At 46.2% G+C, this 17,473-nt stretch overlaps 1 protein-coding gene across 2 annotated transcripts in view; it reads left to right on the top strand.

The window, feature by feature from the left end:
• Positions 1-17,473, top strand: part of PLCG1 (phospholipase C gamma 1) — a 158,121-nt gene that overhangs the window by 124,576 nt on the left and 16,072 nt on the right. For both annotated transcript variants that reach the window (XM_068263881.1, XM_068263882.1), the window contains exons 24-30: positions 1,981-2,138; positions 2,334-2,430; positions 3,838-4,062; positions 8,736-8,884; positions 11,035-11,149; positions 15,386-15,547; positions 15,633-15,721. In XM_068263881.1, the coding sequence (XP_068119982.1) occupies positions 1,981-2,138; positions 2,334-2,430; positions 3,838-4,062; positions 8,736-8,884; positions 11,035-11,149; positions 15,386-15,547; positions 15,633-15,721 (995 nt within the window). The remainder of the gene's footprint in view (positions 1-1,980; positions 2,139-2,333; positions 2,431-3,837; positions 4,063-8,735; positions 8,885-11,034; positions 11,150-15,385; positions 15,548-15,632; positions 15,722-17,473) is intronic.

The following is a 17,473-nucleotide window of genomic DNA, read 5'->3' as shown; positions in this document are numbered from 1 at the left end:
GCATCCTTGTTTAAATCCTTTTTAGGGAATATATTTATAAAGATTAAAAGCCTTGCTGAGAATCCCCTATGAAGAGATGGACTAGTCCAAAACCTGTCGGTTCTGTCAGATTTCTACTGCCTACTGTAAGTGACAGCAACATGGGAGAAAAGTAATTTATGGCTCATTTTACTCCGGAAAAAACGTACTTATTTGTCTGTTTGCACATATTTTAAAATTTACAATTTTTCACCCTAGTGCTCCTTTAACCCCCTTGGCGTTCTGATTCTTTCTGGATTTTAGGGTCTAAAATCTGTGCATTTTTTTTGCACCCTCTCAGACCCTAAAACCTGGAAAAAAATCATGCTACCAGGGAGATCTGCAGCAGTTCTAGAAATCACTCACCTCCCTGGCTCCAGCGCTGCAGTTTTTCCTCCATCTTTCGAGTGGCGCTGCAACTCTAAAGTGAGATTGCTGGCTGTAGTCATGGCGGCAGCCGGTGATCTCACCAGGAGGAAGCAGAGCCTCGGAGGAGAGGAAGAAGAATGGTGGCCAACGTCTGGATCCCAAGGAGGTATGTAGAAACACTCCCGCTGCGCGCATTGCTCTGTATAGAGCCTCCGGCGGCTACCCCGAGCAGAGATCAGGATTATCGCTCTGAGCTGCGATTTTCCACCCCGACCCTAGCTCGGGATTACCACCAAGGAGGTTAAACTCAGTCAAATGCGGGGCCATTCGGGAAGTGCTTTTGAAAATTAAGAAATCCCCCGACAATTGTCACATCTGGAGATGAACTAGTCCAAAACCTGTCAGATTTTTACTACTTACTGTAAGTGACAACCACAGAGGGAAAAGGTCATTTATAGGGCATTTTACTGTGGGACTAAAGTACATCTTATGTCTACACATGTATTTTACATTTCTCACGATAGAGGTCCTTTAAAGAGGAACTCCAGTGAAAATAATAAAATAAAAAAGTGCTTCATTTTTACAATAATTATGTATAAATGATTTAGTCAGTGTTTGCCCATTGTAAAATCTTTTAAATCCCTGATTTACATTCTGACATGTATTACATGGTGACATTTTTACTGTTGGCAGGTGATGTAGCTGCTGCTTGCTTTTTTGGCAGTTGGAAACAGCTGTAAACAGCAATTCCCACAATGCAGCAATGTTCACAGACAGGAAACTGCCAAGTGTACGTACTCAGAATTTCTTTGTGGGAGGGGTTTCACCACAATATCAGCCATACAGCGCCTCCTGATGGTCTGTTTGTGAAAAGGAATAGATTTCTCATGTAAAAGGGGGTATCTGCTACTGATTGGGATAAAGTTAAATTCCTGGTCGCAGTTTCTCTTTAAAGAGAACCTGTACTGAGTAAAATTATTTAAAATAAACACATGAGGTAACTTCAAATGAAAATTACATAGTCACCTTGCCATCAGTTCCTCTCAGAAGCTCAACATTTTCTTCTTACAGTGATCCCTTCCAGTTCTGACAACATTTTGTCAGAACTGAAATATATCAGTTGCTGTCAGTTATATATCAGTTGCTGTCAGTTACAGCTGAGATGAGAACTGATGTGTCCATGTTTCCCTATGGCTCAAGTGGGCGATGTTACAGTTTAACAGTGTGCTGACCAGGAAGCTGTTATATGGGGTAATAGCCATTTTCAAAATGGAGGACGGAGAATTCCATTGATCACAGTGGACAAACAGGACGCAGGAGAGGAAAAATAGATTGAGGAGTAGACTACACAGGAGGTAAGTATGACTTGTGTATGTTTATTTTGACTTTTAAAGTTCAGTACAGGTTTTCTTTAAGGAATGCCCGCTTGATTCAAGTTCTAAGCCCTAAGCCAGGTTGCCATAAAGGAATTTTAGGCTGTAGTAACTTGGTTAACAGTTTGGTTTATGTGAGTATGCTCTGCAGATGATTATTATTTGCCCAACCTCGTAGCATTTATCTGACTGCTTGATTTTTATTTATTTTTTTTTAAAGCGATCCGAAATGAGGGATTAAACAGTCGCCCTTACGTCTTCTCTATAAACGTTCCATCGGTGACCAGATTACCCCTGGATGTGGCGGCTGACTCCTCAGAAGACATGAATGACTGGGTGCGGAAGATCAGAGAAGCGGCACAAACAGCAGATGCCCGAGTAAGTTGATCTGCCAATCGCTGGCACCCACTTTGTTATTGCAGGGGTACCAGTGTGTGTGTGTGGGGGGGGGGGGGGGGGGAGAGATATAAAGTTAATATTGCTTCAGGCTTGGCAATATCTGAAATAAACATTTGTATGTGTCTTTCTTATGTTTTATATTGAACTGTCACCCTCTTGCTTACGTTTCTTCAGCTCTCAGAGGGGAAAATAATGGAACGCAGGAAGAAGATTGCCCTGGAGCTCTCAGAACTTGTTATTTATTGCCGACCTGTGCCATTTGATGAAGAAAGTAAGTTATTTTCTATCTTAAGGTGCTTTGTAGTGAGAGGGGTATGGTGGCTACCATCTTTTTCCTTGTTTGAAAAATAATGCTGTTCGCCTGGTTGTGAGGCGGATTCTTTTTACTTTCTGAATCCCAGACCTAGAATGAACATGCAGATCAGGACTTCTGACGCCACAGGTTACATGCTAGTTTGGCAGGGAAGCACAGGATCACCAATGGGCTCGGGATTGGAGGAGGAGGTGACCACTTGGGATCACTGATAGGTTGTGGCTTGAAAGAAGAGGTGGCAGGGCAGCACAGGATCACTGATAAGCTCAGGCTTGGAAGGGAGAGGCGGCAGAACAGGATCACAGACAGGCGAAGGATGGAAGGAGGAGGTGGCAGAGCGGCACAGAATGGAAGAAGGAGGCGGTAGCACATGATCACAGATAAGGTCAGGCAGGAAAGGAGGAAGTGGCAACACGCGATCACTGATAGGGGCAGGCTGGAAGGAGGAGGCGGCAGGAGCAGCACAGGATCACTGTTAGGTGGAGACGAGAAGGAGAAGCCATGCGCATAGCAGCCATAGGATCAAGCAAGCAAGTAAATGAATAAAGATGGCATCTTCCTTACCCATCTGATTTAAAATGAAAATGTTGTGTGTGCTGTTAGAGGTGTGGGGGTTGGGGAGAGCACCATTACTTTTATCTGACCCCCGGCCCATACGACATGCGCTGTCTTCTCAAGACTGCAGCTTCTGCCGGAATTTGTAATACCCAGCGGCAGTCACATGTAAACGCCGCAATGCCTGTCAGCAGATGTAGTCCAGGAGATGAAAGTACTAGTTTCAGGCTTCCCTTTTAAAACCAGGAATGTGTAGATTTTTAAAGAGAACCAAGCACTACTTTTGTTTCCTAGTTTCTAATAGCTATAGGAGATGCCATGTGCCTCCCTCCCATTCTAACTGCCCATTACTTATCCACTGGGAAGGTGTGAAGCATATGTGACTTCTGTAAATTTTGAATACAATGTCCAATCTACCCCCTCCTCCCGCTGATCAAAAGCTTTATGTTTATTCTTGCTAATGTGTGCAATAAAATAATTAGAGCAGTCCTTATCTGTCAAATTTCTGTGGTCCGGCAGGCCTGGGAAGTAGGAGGAAGTAGGCTAATACAATCCCTCTGCTAAACTTTTAAATGTAAAAAGAAGAGGCAAAGTTTTCTTTTTTTTCGTGTGTGTGTGTGTGTGTGTGTGTGTGTGTGTTTTCTTTTTTTCTTTTTTAAATGTGACATTTCTTTGAAAAAGAATAAAAATTTAGATACGATTTTCACCCCCCCCCCCCCCCCCCCCCAAAAAAAAAAATCATTAAGCTCTGTTTAAAACAAGTAGCTGTTGATAACTTTGGTGTGAGTGATGATTCCTTTCCTTTCCAAGAAATCGGTACAGAGAGGGCCTGCTACCGAGACATGTCGTCCTTCCCTGAGACCAAAGCCGAGAAATACGTCAACAAGCAAAAAGGCAAAAAGTTCCTGCAGTACAACCGGCGTCAGCTGTCCCGCATCTACCCCAAAGGACAACGCCTGGACTCCTCCAATTATGACCCCATGCCTATGTGGATCTGTGGCAGCCAGTTAGTGGCTCTCAACTTCCAAACACCAGGTACACAAAATACTGTATTTTTATAGGGCAAAAACCAGGGAAAAATATATTCTACACCTGGTCCATCCATGTTCCAGGAGCATCTTGTAGATGTTCTCCCCCAATAATTGTGCCCCCCTTGTACCTCATGTATCCCTCATGTGTCCCCCATGTGTCCCCTTCTGCCCCCATGTGTCCCACATGTATCTCCTTCTTTCCCCATGTGTCCCCCTTGTACCTAATGTATCCCCTTCTGTCCCATCTATATATCCTTCTGTCCCCATGTGTCCCGCATGCATCCACTTCTGCCCCCCATGTGTCCCACATGTATCTCCATGTGTCCCACATGTATCATATTCTTCTCCCCATTTATCCCCTTCTGCCCCCATGTGTCCCACATGTATCTCCTTCCTTCCCCCATGTGTCCCCCTTGTACCTCATGTATCCCCTTCTGCCCCATGTGTCCCACATGTATCTCCTTGTGTCCCCTTGTGCCCCATGTGTCCCCTTGTGCCCCATGTGTCCCCTTGTGCCCCATGTGTCCCCTTGTGCCCCATGTGTCCCCTTGTGCCCCATGTGTCCCCTTGTGCCCCATGTGTCCCACATGTATCTCCTTCTTTCCCCATGTGCCCCCCTTGTACCTAATGTATCCCCTTCTGCTCCACGTGCCCCACATGTATCATATTCTGCCCCCCATGCATCCCCTTCTGCCCCCCATGTGTCCCACATGTATCCCCTTCTGCCCCCATGTGTCACACATGCATCCCCTTTTGCCCCCATGTGTCCCACATGTATCTCCTTCTGTCCCCCATGTGTCCTCCTTGTACCTCATGTACCCCCTTCTGCCCCCCATGTGTCCCCTTCTGCCCCATGTGTCCCCTTCTGCCCCATGTGTCCCACATGTATCTCCTTCTGTCCCCATGTGTCCTCCTTGTACCTCATGTACCTCCATGTGTCCCACGTGTATCTCCTTCTGTCCCTATGTATTCCACATGTATCTCTTTCTGTCCCTATGTGTCCCACATGTATCTCCTTCTGTCCCCATGTGCCCCCCATGTGTCAACTTCTATCCCCCATGTGTCCCCTTCTGTCCTCCTCCACATGTATCCTTTTCTATCCCCATATGTCCCCCTTGTACCTTGTCCTCCCGTGTATCCCCTTCTGTTCCCATTTGTCCCCCATGTGTCCCCTTCTGTCCCCCATGTGTCCCCTTCTGTCTTTTTATACTAACAGAGCATAGTCCGTTTTGCTCCAGTGTATAGTTTCTCTGTCCAGAGATCCAAATCCTCAATGCATGCTTTGCTCCACTTCAGTTTGTCTGTCACTGATATGCCTTCAGACCCTCGGAGACAAGCTGAGCCATAAAACAAAATCTGTACTGGTGTAGGTTACATATAATCCTGCTGATAAAGATCAAGAGTGACCATGATTGCAATGTTCTCATCCTTGCCCCTCCAACTGGAAGTACTGCTCCATTGTTTCTCCTCCCCTCCTCGTAGCAAAAGACGCTAAAGCAGAGCGATGTATCTGTACAGCACTCGGCTCCTGAACTGTCACCCGAGGCAATCACTGAGCATGTGTATGCACCTTTACTGTGTTGAGAGAATCCAGAATGGATTCTGGTGTAGCTGTCGAGACCAAGCAGAGGATTAAAGCAAACTTGAGCCTCCCAGAAACCAGTTAGATACTTACCTAGGTAGAGGGAAGCCTCTGCATATTCCAGAGGGTTCTCGTGTCCCCCTCGACCCCACCGCCAAAGGCCGGGACCCTATTTTAGTTTGGGGCCACACCCCCTCATGTAAAAGCGCGGCTGTACTGCACCTGTGCTCACACATGAAGAGGGGTGTGGTCACAAGAACATATCAGACAAGCTCTTGTGGGACGTGTGCAGAGGGTCTGTGAATAGCAACGGTGGGGTCAAAGAAGGGATGGGAAGTCTTTGGATCAAACAGAGGTTTCCATCCACCTAGGTCAGTATCTTGCTTTTTTTTTTTTTTTGGTCCGTCTGGGATTCGCTTCAAAGTGGACCTGAACTCTTGCACAGGACAGAAGGAAAACATAGAGAAATGCATCATGTATGTTAGAGAATTTAGCTTGTCTAATTCCCCCTCCATCTGCGACTAATTACCTCTGCAATTTGATCTCTCATCCGAGTCAGCTCAGGAATCTCGTCAGTCTTCGGCAGAGCAGCTAATTTGTAAACACAAGATGGTAACCCTATGTCTGCTTCCATGAAATCAGGAAGTAGACACACTGCAGATTTATTGCAGGATTTGTATCAGCTGTAGCACAGAAATGTTTTTCTTTAGAGCAGACCTGAACTCAGAACTTCCTCTCTGCTCTAAAAGATAAGCCACAGCACAATGACCTTTAACCACTTGAGGACCGCAGTGTTAAACCCCCTTAAAGACCAGGCACTTTTTTATTAAATTGGCCACTGCAGCTTTAGGGCCAAGCTGCAGGACCACTACACACAGCACACAAGTGATTACCCCCTCTTTTCTCCCCACCAACAGAGCTGTCTGTTGGTGGGGGTCTGATTCCCCCCCCCCCCCCCCTGTGTGTGTGTTTTTTTTTTTTTTATATTTGTTTACATTTTTTAAATAAAAATGACTTTTTTTTTTTTCCTTGTAGCCCTGCTCCGTCCGTCCCTCCCTCCGCCAGCCAATCAGCGTGATCAGCTGTCAAAGGCTTCAGCCTATGACAGCCGATCACCGGCCAGCATATGGAGGGGACAGCCGTGTCACACGGCTGTCCCCAGTACAGCGCTGCTGCTGATCGCAGCGATGTACCACTAATTAGACGGCGATTACGCCGTCTAACAGTCTCCCGAGCGGCGATGTACCACAGTACAGCGCTGCTGCTGATCGCAGCGATGTACCACTAATTAGACGGCGATTACGCCGTCTAACAATCTCCCGAGCGGCGATGTACCACAGTACAGCGCTGCTGCTGATCGCAGCGATGTACCACTAATTAGACGGCGATTACGCCGTCTAACAGTCTCCCGAGCGGCGATCGCTCCGCCCACCGAGCAGGAGATGCGCGCGCAGCCAGCACGCGATCTCCTGCAAAACAGAGCCCCAGGACTTTACGCCAATCAGCGTTAGGCGGTCCTGGGGCTGCTGCCGCGGCCACGCCCGTTGGCGTGACTCGGTCGGCAGAAGGTTAAAGAAAAAACATTTCTTTGTTACAGCTGATATAAATCTGCAGTGTGCCTACTTCCTGCTTTCATCTAAGCAGACATAGGATTAACATCCTGTGTTTACAAATTAGCTGCTCTACCGAAGCAGCCAGCTGACACAGCAGAGAGATAAAATTACAGTTGTGATTACTTAGATGAGGGTGAATTTAGACAGGCTAAACTGTGTTTTGTCTGTTTTCCTTCTGTCCTGTGCAAGACTTTAGGTCCACTTTAATGTTATAAAGCTCTTGCATATCTTTTAGAGAAGAAAGAAGAAGTTCTGAGTTCAGGTCCTCTTTAAGCAACTTGTGCAGTATTTATTGGCCTAAGTTGCTTCCCACAGTACACTGATGTTATGTTCCCATTCGCTGTGGTTTATTCATTTCCTTTGTGCTTTGTTGACAATGTTATCTGTATAGAGGTGAAGGATCCAGACTAATTGCATGTATCTGCGAGGGGTGTAGTATCGTGACAGGATTATTTGCTTAAAGCAGATCCGAGATGAAAAAGTAACTATAAGTAACATGTCTATATATCGGTATATATAGTTTAGATCGTTTACACAGCAAATCTAACTGCAAACAGCTTCAAAAGTGTATGATTATTTATTGCAGTGATACAATGAGGGCAGCCATGTTCTTTTGTCACAATACACTGAAGCAAGCGTTATAGCATCTCCAGCCCTCAGCCTGTGGAAAATTTCACTCCTCCCTCCCCTCTGTTTCTGAAATCTCTGGCTAGTAACCTCCTCCCCCCCTCCTGCCCAGACAGCACCCATAAGCCCTTGCTACAGCGCCAAGGCTCTCTGAAAAGCTGTGGGCGAGGCTTGTTTAGTTTATAGGGAATTAGAGTATTAAAACAAAACCAAAAAAAAGTATTTGGCTTGAGGAATTCCCTATAAACTATATAAAAGGAACACAATTATGCAGCGAGTAAAAGTTTATCTCGGATCCACTTTAAATTTAGACCATCAACCTGGTACTCCATCTTACTGGAGGCAATGTGAACATAGAGCTCAGTCACTGTGCATCTGACATTCCCCCATCTCTTTTGTATGCCTAGAAACTGTGTGAAGATGAGAAGGGACCCATACAGCTAATGCAGTGGTTACCAAACTTTTTTGGGTGAGGGCACCCTTGATGGCTTTGAAATTTTTTCAAGGCACCACTCAGCAAAAACAATTACTGAAATGCCGTTATGACCCTTATCAGGCGATGACCCACTCCAAGTAGCTAGTGATGCTTATTAGGCACTGCAATTCCTCTCATGTTCAGCTACAACCATGGTTGCAGGGACTAAAGGTTAACTAGCAGGTAATGCAGCCACAGACATTACCTGATGGTATTGCATAAAGGATGGGGTTGCATGCCAAGGCACCCCTGAAAGGTGCCCGAGGCGCTCCAGGGTGCCGCGGCACCCAGTTTGAGAACCCCTGAGCTAATGTGATGCTGGTGTGATCACTGCTGGTGCTCTGTGTATTGTCTCCTGACGTCACTCCATTGTCTTTCAGATAAGCCCATGCAGATGAACCAGGCCCTCTTCCAGTCAGGCGGGCGCTGTGGTTACGTCTTTCAGCCAAACAGCATGAGAGACGACATGTTTGACCCATTTGACAAATGTTCCCTTCGCATGCTGGAGCCAATCATCATCGTCATTGAGGTGAGAAGCAGGAATAATTTATACAGTAAGCCTTCAAACTGCACAAGGCAGGGCAAGTCTTCATGTTGCCATCTTCTAGACAAGACACAGAATGTATATCAAGCTTTTCTCCTGGCAGACTGAAAACGTCAGAGCTGCAGCCACTAGGTAGCACTCAGTAGGCAGTAGCAGTGTTAGAGAGTCTTGCCTTAGGTGTCCTACTGAATAAGTGCAGCTTACCAAACAGGAATAGCTGAGATTTGAACCCTGGTCTCCTGTGTCAGAGACAGAGCCCTTAAAGGACCTCTGTCGTGAAAATCTTAACATTTTTAAAATACATGTTAACATCTACAAATAAGAAGTACGTTTCTTCCACAGTTAAATGAGCCATAAATTACTTTTCTCCTATGTTGCTGTCACAGTAAGTAGTAGAAAGCTGGCATTACCGATAGATTTTGCACTAGCCCATCTTCTCATAGGGGGTTCTTAGGGTTTTCTCTATTTTTAATGCTAGGTACACACCATACAATTTTCTGTTAGATTCTTCTGTTAGATTTACCTACAACATGGAAAAAAGCTATCTGGCAGGTAAATCTAAGAGAAAATCTAACAGAAAATTGTATGGTGTGTACCTAGCATAAAAGCACTTAGTGATTGGCAGTTGCTCCGTCCAACTGCCAAAAAAGTGCACAGTGAGCAGGGAAGCTGTCCAGCATCATTGTATAAATCTTTTTCAGGGAATGTTTTTATAAAGACTAAAGGCCATGCTGAGAATCCCCCATGAAGAGATGGACTAACCCAAAACCTGTCGGTAATGTCAGATTTCTACTACCTACTGTAAGGGACAACACAGGAGAAAGGTCATTTATGGCTCATTTTACTCTGGAAGAAACATGCTTCTTATTTGTATGTGTTTTAAATTTTAAGATTTTCGTGACAGTTCCTCTTTAAGCAGTACCCGATCCAGCCCCTATGCAATAGTCCCCTCCCATCATGCAGTGCTCTCCGATGCTGGACATACTGGGCTGCTTATCAGAGATGTGGTGGAAGGCCGCAGAATATGTGGCCTTTAGGCTACATTCACATGTTGTGCTTCATAACGCCTGCGCTACAGCTGCTTCACACCTGCAGGTTAAAATACGCTATTTAGGCTATTTTCATAGCATGAACCATTGCTATGTAGCTTGCGTATTTTTGTAAACCTTGTCCACAAATGCCTTATAGAAAATGCTGTTGATCCATTACCACGCAGGTATGTCACCATCCCCATACAACTGTATGGGCAGTGAGTAGTAATGACTGAAACAAATGACAACATTCTAATCATGTGATAGTACCACACACCTACACTGAATCATGATTTTGGTCATGTTCATTGAATTGCCATATCGATCATGTGGAAGAATGCATCATGTATTGACGTGTGCCTGAACTCTGCATTTCTTCTCATTTAAAATTTGTATCTCTCCCCTGAGCAAAGTTTATATACCTGCCTTTACTTTGTCTCTGTGACGTCCCATACTTCAGAAATCCTCACTTTCTACCTTGCAGATTTTCTCTCAATGGTAGCCAGCTCTCTGCACTGGCCCCTCCCATCCTGGGTAAAAGCGGTGTCCTCTCAGAGAGCTTAGAGGTCAAAGGGAACCTGAAGCATGGAAGTTGTCATATTTATTTTCCCTTTAAACAATACTAGTTGCAGTCCTGATTATGTCTTTGGCGTCAGTAGGGTCTGAATCGCACCCATGAAACAAGTATGCAGCTAATTTAGCCATGTTTTTGTCAGAAACATCTGATGTGCATGCTTGTTCAGGGACTATGGCTAAAAGTATTAGAGGCAGAGAATCAGCAGGGCTGCCAGGCAACTGGTATTGTTTAAAAAGAAATAAAAATGGCAGCCTCCATATGCCTCTAACTTCAGGTGGAAAAGGCTCATACACACGCATGATCAAAGTCGTCTGAGGCAGCCAATAACGCTTCATGTGTGTGTACAGTGGCCCTCAACCACCCCTCCGCAAACGATCCTCCCAGGGACTCCATGGTTAGCATCACGTTTGCAAACTGTTAGCGATGGTATTAGTTACACGTGAGGATGGATCTATAAACAGACCATGACACATGAACGCCTGCTCTTTGCCTTGTCCTGTAGCTGACAGTAACTGTTGTGTTGGCAGATTCTGGGCGCCAGGCATCTTCCAAAGAACGGCAGAGGCATCGTGTGTCCATTTGTGGAGGTGGAAGTCTGTGGAGCTGAATACGACAATGCCAAAGCCAAGACAGAGTTTGTAGGTGAGACATGAGTGTTTTACGCCCCGAGGCGGCACCTGCTGTATTTCAGAAGCAGAACATTTTAATTCGCCAAGTAGAATGGAGTTGTACCTGGAATTGGTTTTGGTTCATACAGGTTCTGGAAGGAAGGGGGCGGGGGGAATGTCCGGAAGCCAAGGGCCGAGGCTGGAATTGGAATACAATACAATGCAAAGACATTCCATATCGTACTTTTAAATAACTGGTAAGAGGACAGAGGCGAACGCTGACGTGTGGTTCAAGAATTAAATGTATAAAAAAGTATACTCACAACTGTGACTGCTGGAATGTCCTGGTGAAGCAGAAGATGGGAGCAGCACCAGCCACGCCTCGCAGCCATGGTGATTACAACTCCCACCTTCAGGTCACTGCTCATTTCAGGTTTTCAGCTCTAGGCGGTTGTCAATCAAATGCTAATATATCTATGACTTTGCATGCAAATTTAATTCAGATTGTATGGAGCATGAAATTGGGCCAATTCAGATCACCAAGAAGTACATTCGATTGGCCCAAATCCAAAGCTGCACATCAAATTTGTATGCAAGTCTGAATTATTAATATCTCATTGAACAGCTCTAAGCTTAAAGAAATATTTAATTTGTAAAAAAAAATATTTTTTTTACTTTTCTGGGGCTTCTTGCAGCGCCCTGGGGCGCTCTGAGCATGTGCAGTATGCGGAAAGTGCTACTGTGCATGCACAAAGCTGCTGGGAGCCAGCAGCAGGAGCACAATCAGGGTGCGCAAGGCTCGGGGACGCAGTAGCTGGTGACTTGGGGCGATGGGACAGCTTTTTGGGGTTTGCCGATGCTGGCCAGAGGGGATCAGGAGGACGTCATGGGCACAGAAGGACACCAGGGGGGCAGCAATATGCTCCGGGTATGTTTTAGAATCATTTTTTTATGACTTAAAAAGTGCCCACTAATAGTACAATCTTACCACTTTTTATGTAATATAAGAGACTACTTAAAGTATCCATTAAAATCTTATTAACTCAGTTTACCCTTCTACTACATAGATTTGGTAAGATTGTACAATCAGGATTGTATCATTGATGAGCACCTTTAGACTGTTTGAGGCATTCGTTACTTGACTATGATATCCTAGCAGGTACTATTACTACAGTGAGTGTATATGCCATTTTGGTATTTATTATTTTGCTATTCATTTATTTGTTGACCTGCATTTTCTTTAATTTTTAATGTTTGCTAGATGCTGTTGGTTCTAAGGCTTGCTTGGATGTGTAATGCAGCACGTAACGTCCCAGGGCTATCGTTTAGATAAAGATTGTCAAGGAGGGAGGACTCCTTTTTACAAATTCTTTAAGGCTCGTACACATACTTGACTAAAGTCTGCTTAGGCGGCCAATAACGACTGCCTCAGCCAATAATCAAGCGTGTGTACAAAAGCCCCTGACCCCCAACTCGTGAGATCCGTCCGGCGGGTCTACTCACCTCCAGCGTTGGATGATTCTTTTGTCCAAGCTGCTCCGCCACCCGCCATGTGACGTCACACATGCCCTGCTCTGTCGTCCCTCCGCATAGCAACAGAGTGTTGTCAGTTACACAAAGCTGACTCGCATCTGTACAGCCCGGCCCAGCGATATCACACAAGGGGATCGGGCCCCGACGGGTGACATCCATCAAAGGTTTATACGATTATTACTACTTTTAACACACTTTCCATTTGCTCAATAAAAGGGTGTCTTAATTTGTTGTCATGTGCAGAGAACCAAGCTTGTCTCAAACCATATATAAAGTGAAAATTAATCTTCCAGGAACTTCACATTGTCAAAAGTTCCCAGTAACAGCCAATAGTTTAAAGAGGTAGTAGAGAATTAGGTCGCGCATTCCATGTTAAACTGAAACTCCAGTGAAAATAGTGTAATAAAAAAGTGCTTCATTTTTACAATAATTATGTATAAATGATTTAGTCAGTGTTTGCCGGTTGTAAAATCTTTCCTCTCCCTGATTTACATTCTGACGTTTATCACTTGGTGACATTTTTACTGCTGGCGGGTGATGTCACTGGGAGGAGATGCTGCTTGCATGTTGGAAACGGCTGTTATTTCCCACAATGCACCAAGGCTCCCACAGTGTGATGTCAGTACCTCAGGGCTGTCAGGTGCTGACATCACACTGTGGAAGAGGTTTCACCCCAAAATCAGCCATACAGAGCCCCCTGATAATCCGTTTGTGAAAAGGAAAAGGAAAATGGGATGAAGGTCAATTCTTGGTTACAGTTTCTCTTTAAAGAGACTCTGTAACATTAAAAAGATCCCCTGGGGGGTACTCACCTCGGGTGGGGGAAGCCTCCGGATCCTAATGAGGCTTCCCACGCCGTCCTCTGTCCCACGGGGGTCTCTCCGCAGCCCTCCGAACAGCCGGCGACTGTGCCGACTGTTAGTTTAATATTTACCTTTGCTGGCTCCAGCGGGGGGCGCTGTGGAGGCTTTCCGTTCCGAACTACACGGAAATACCCGATCTCAGTCGGGTCCGCTCTACTGCGCAGGCGCCGGAAACTTGCGCCTGCGCAGTAGAGCAGACCCGACGGCGATCGGGTATTTCCGTGTAGTTCGGAGCCGACAGCCGTCAGAGCGCCTGCGCTGGAGCCAGGAAGGTAAATAATGACGTCACCGCTGCCCGGACTCCACGGAGGGCTGCAGCGAGACCCCTGACGGATGGAGGACGGCGTGGGAAGCCTCATTAGGATCCGGAGGCTTCCCCCACCCGAGGTGAGTACCCCCCAGGGGATCTTTTTATGTTACAGATCCTCTTTAAGGTATAGCTCTTTTGTAAAATATAGCTCTTTAGTCAAACATCTTTAAAGAGAACCCGAGGTGGGGTTCTGACAATGCTATCCCCATACAGAGGCTGGGTCTGCCTATACTGCCCAGCCTCTGTTGCTATCCAGATCCCCCCTAAGCCCCCCGCGCTCTGCTATCCCCCATAAATCACAGCCGCGCTGTCCACACGCAGCGTCCCTTCCCTACCCGCTGATTGGAGGGAAGGGATGCGGGCGGGGACCGGAGCTATGCAGGAGGCGGGGAGCAGCCGAGACTGACAGTACATAGGTAAACACAGTCCCCACAGCGCGGCTGTGATTTATGGGGCATAGCAGAGCGCAGGGGGGGCCTGGGAGGACACTACATAGCAACAGAGGCTGGGCTGTATAGGCAGACCCAGCCTCTGTATGCGGATAGTATTGTCAGAACTCCACCTCGGGTTCTCTTTAAATGTTGGAGTGGATGTGATTGTTGGGTGAAGTTCATTTAGGGGTTGTTCAGCCTGAGGAAAGGGCTGAAACTCATCCACTTTTTGTCTTTTAGGGCTCAACCCCACAAGCAGCCTTTTCTAAGCACCAGTGATTTGAAAAAGCTCTTACTAATGCAATGCTATGGGGGATTTGTATAAAATCACATCCCTCTCGTGGGATCACACCCATAGCATTACATTAGCAAGAGCTTTTCAAATCACAAGCTCTTCGCTTAGTAACGTACTGCTAGTGGGTTTCAGGCCTTATATCCATTTTAAAGATGGTTAAATAAAGAGCTATAGTTTACTAAAGAGCTATACTCACTACTTGGCTTTACTGTCTAGAAGGCATTATTATTGATTTGCAAATTGCTTACATATTCTGTGGCGCAGTACAAAGTAAGGCACCTTGGGACAGACAGGTTTTGGCACGTCACCAATTCTACATAGCTAAACAGCGTGGGCTGTGACCTCACTGGAAGGGCGGGGCTTCATACCAATATACAGCAGTATATAGATACAGGAAGCGTCACTGATGCTGGAACCAAGATAAATACCATAAAAGTGAGTTTCCTGGATAATTGACTGCATTCTACTACAGTAGAATCCCTTTACAGTAAACCCCAAGGGATCAGAAAAAGTAGAGTTTACGATATCAGAAGTTTGCTATAGCAGAATTGGTCATACTTTGTTTATTTACATTTGCTGGGACCTGAGGACTGAGTTTACTATGTCCAGAGGTTTACTACATCAGAGTTTACTATAATGAGATTCTACTGTTCATGTCACTACAGGCCGTCTTTTAGAGCTTCCTGACTCCAGAGCATATCTGGTGACGACTTCTCAAATCCATCTGTCACTTGACCCCCTTGGATTTACATAGAATCTTGCGTCAGCACTGAATTATCAGCTACAACAGGAGTATCTCCCTTTGAATAATCTAATTTCTTTTTCTATCTCCTGCCAGTTGACAATGGTTTGAACCCAGTCTGGCCCCAGAAGACCTTCCAGTTCCTCATAGCTAACCCGGAGTTTGCCTTCCTGCGATTTGTGGTCTATGAGGAGGACATGTTCAGTGACCAGAACTTCCTGGCCCAGGCTTCCTTCGTGGTGCGGGGCCTGAAGACAGGTGCTGTGGGCAGAGGATCGGGGACTTGGTCTATCTGGTTTTCACAGAAGGGTTAATCCTTTTTTTTCACATCCTTATTTTGCAGGTTACAGATCGGTCCCATTGAAGAATAATTACAGTGAGGACTTGGAGCTGGCATCTCTGCTCCTCCGCATAGACATCTACTCCAGCAAGGTGAGGCGACCAGATGAGCTAAATAGTGTAGGAAGTTTGAGGCCATGTTCACCGTGGCCATTGCGTTTTCTGTAACCGCAGCAACGGATCGGGACAGTGGCAACCCACGTTATGCTCACATTGCTTCGGGCACATTGAAGCATACGGTCAACGAAAAGTATGCTTCACTTTTACTGTTATTGTGCACATTTAACGGTAACGCACTGCATTCAGTGCTTTACGATGCTCCCACCCATTATACTGCAATACACCCGCTGCCCTGTGAATGATCGCATAGGTTGTGCATTGCAGTGCGGTAAACCCTGTTACACAGCGGCCGTTACACTGCAGAGCACCACTGTGAACGTTGCATAAGTGGTGCAGTGCGGTAAGCCACGTTACAAAGCGGCCATTACACTGCAGCGCACCACTGTGAACGTTGCATAAGTGGTGCAGTGCGGTAAGCCACGTTACAAAGCGGCCGTTACACTGCAGCGCACCACTGTGAACGTTGCATAGGTGGTGCAGTGCAGTAAGCCACGTTACAAAGCGTCCGTTACACTGCAGCGCACCACTGTGAACGTTGCATAAGTGGTGCAGTACGGTAAGCCACGTTACAAAGCGGCCATTACACTGCAGCACACCACTGTGAACTTTGCATAAGTGGTGCAGTACGGTAAGCCACGTTACAAAGCGTCCGTTACACTGCAGCGCACCACTGTGAACGTTGCATAGGTGGTGCAGTGCGGTAAGCCACATTACAAAGCGGCCGTTACACTGCAGCGCACCACTGTGAACGTTGCATAGGTGGTGCAGTGCGGTAAGCCACATTACAAAGCGGCCGTTACATTGCAGCGCACCACTGTGAACGTTGCATAGGTGGTGCAGTGCGGTAAGTCACGTTACAAAGCGGCCGTTACACTGCAGTGCACCACAGTGAACATTGCATAAGTGGTGCAGTGCAGTAAGGCACGTTGCAAAGCGGCCGTTACATTGCAGCGCACCACTGTGAACGTGCCCCAAAGTTAAAGAGAGTCTGTTGTTAACGGAGAGAGAGTGATTGTTAGCAGTACTAAGCTAAGGGACGATTAATAACTGAGGACTTCCAGACATTTTTGAAACCCAATGCAAGGACAAAATGGCAAACAAATTGGGGAATTTTTTTTTTTTACTTGTCATAATAATATCTCTTTCTCTGCAAGTTCAGCGAGGAGTACAGCAGAATAACATTCCCTCACCAACACAATTTAGGATGTCACCTGACAGGGATCGGTACTTGGTCCCCCGGTAACATTCCAGGGCGAACAATGGATAGACACATCAGCCTAGCAACACATTCTGTTGCTATGCGGGGGAGATGACAACGGAGTGAAATGTGACATCACACAGCAGGAGGGGTGAGCGGGGTGGGGGGGATAACAATGCTCTCAGCCAGTGCTCTGCCGAGTCGATCCACACCAGGCTGTTCGATGCCCGAGACATTTGGGGGGGTTATGGCACCAGGTTCTTCTGTACACACACTAGATTCTAGGCAGAAGCCAAGTTTCACCTAACATGTACAAGGCTTAGGTGAGGTTGCCACTTACAATTAGGGATGATCCCTGAGATCCAAATAATTCCGAGATTCATGCAGGATTATGTGCATTTTGTATGCAAATGTATGCAGCCTGAAAATGGACTAAATCCTGCCAAATTGAAATTCACGGATTTCAATGACCATCCCTACAAGGCACTAGAGGTCTAATGTCTATAGCAGTGATGGCTACCCTTAGC

Source organism: Hyperolius riggenbachi, chromosome 12 (genome assembly GCF_040937935.1).
Source record: "Hyperolius riggenbachi isolate aHypRig1 chromosome 12, aHypRig1.pri, whole genome shotgun sequence".
NCBI lineage: Eukaryota > Metazoa > Chordata > Amphibia > Anura > Hyperoliidae > Hyperolius > Hyperolius riggenbachi.
The sequence above is the reverse complement of the archived record's forward strand: the minus strand, read 5'-3'. Positions and strand labels throughout refer to the sequence as shown.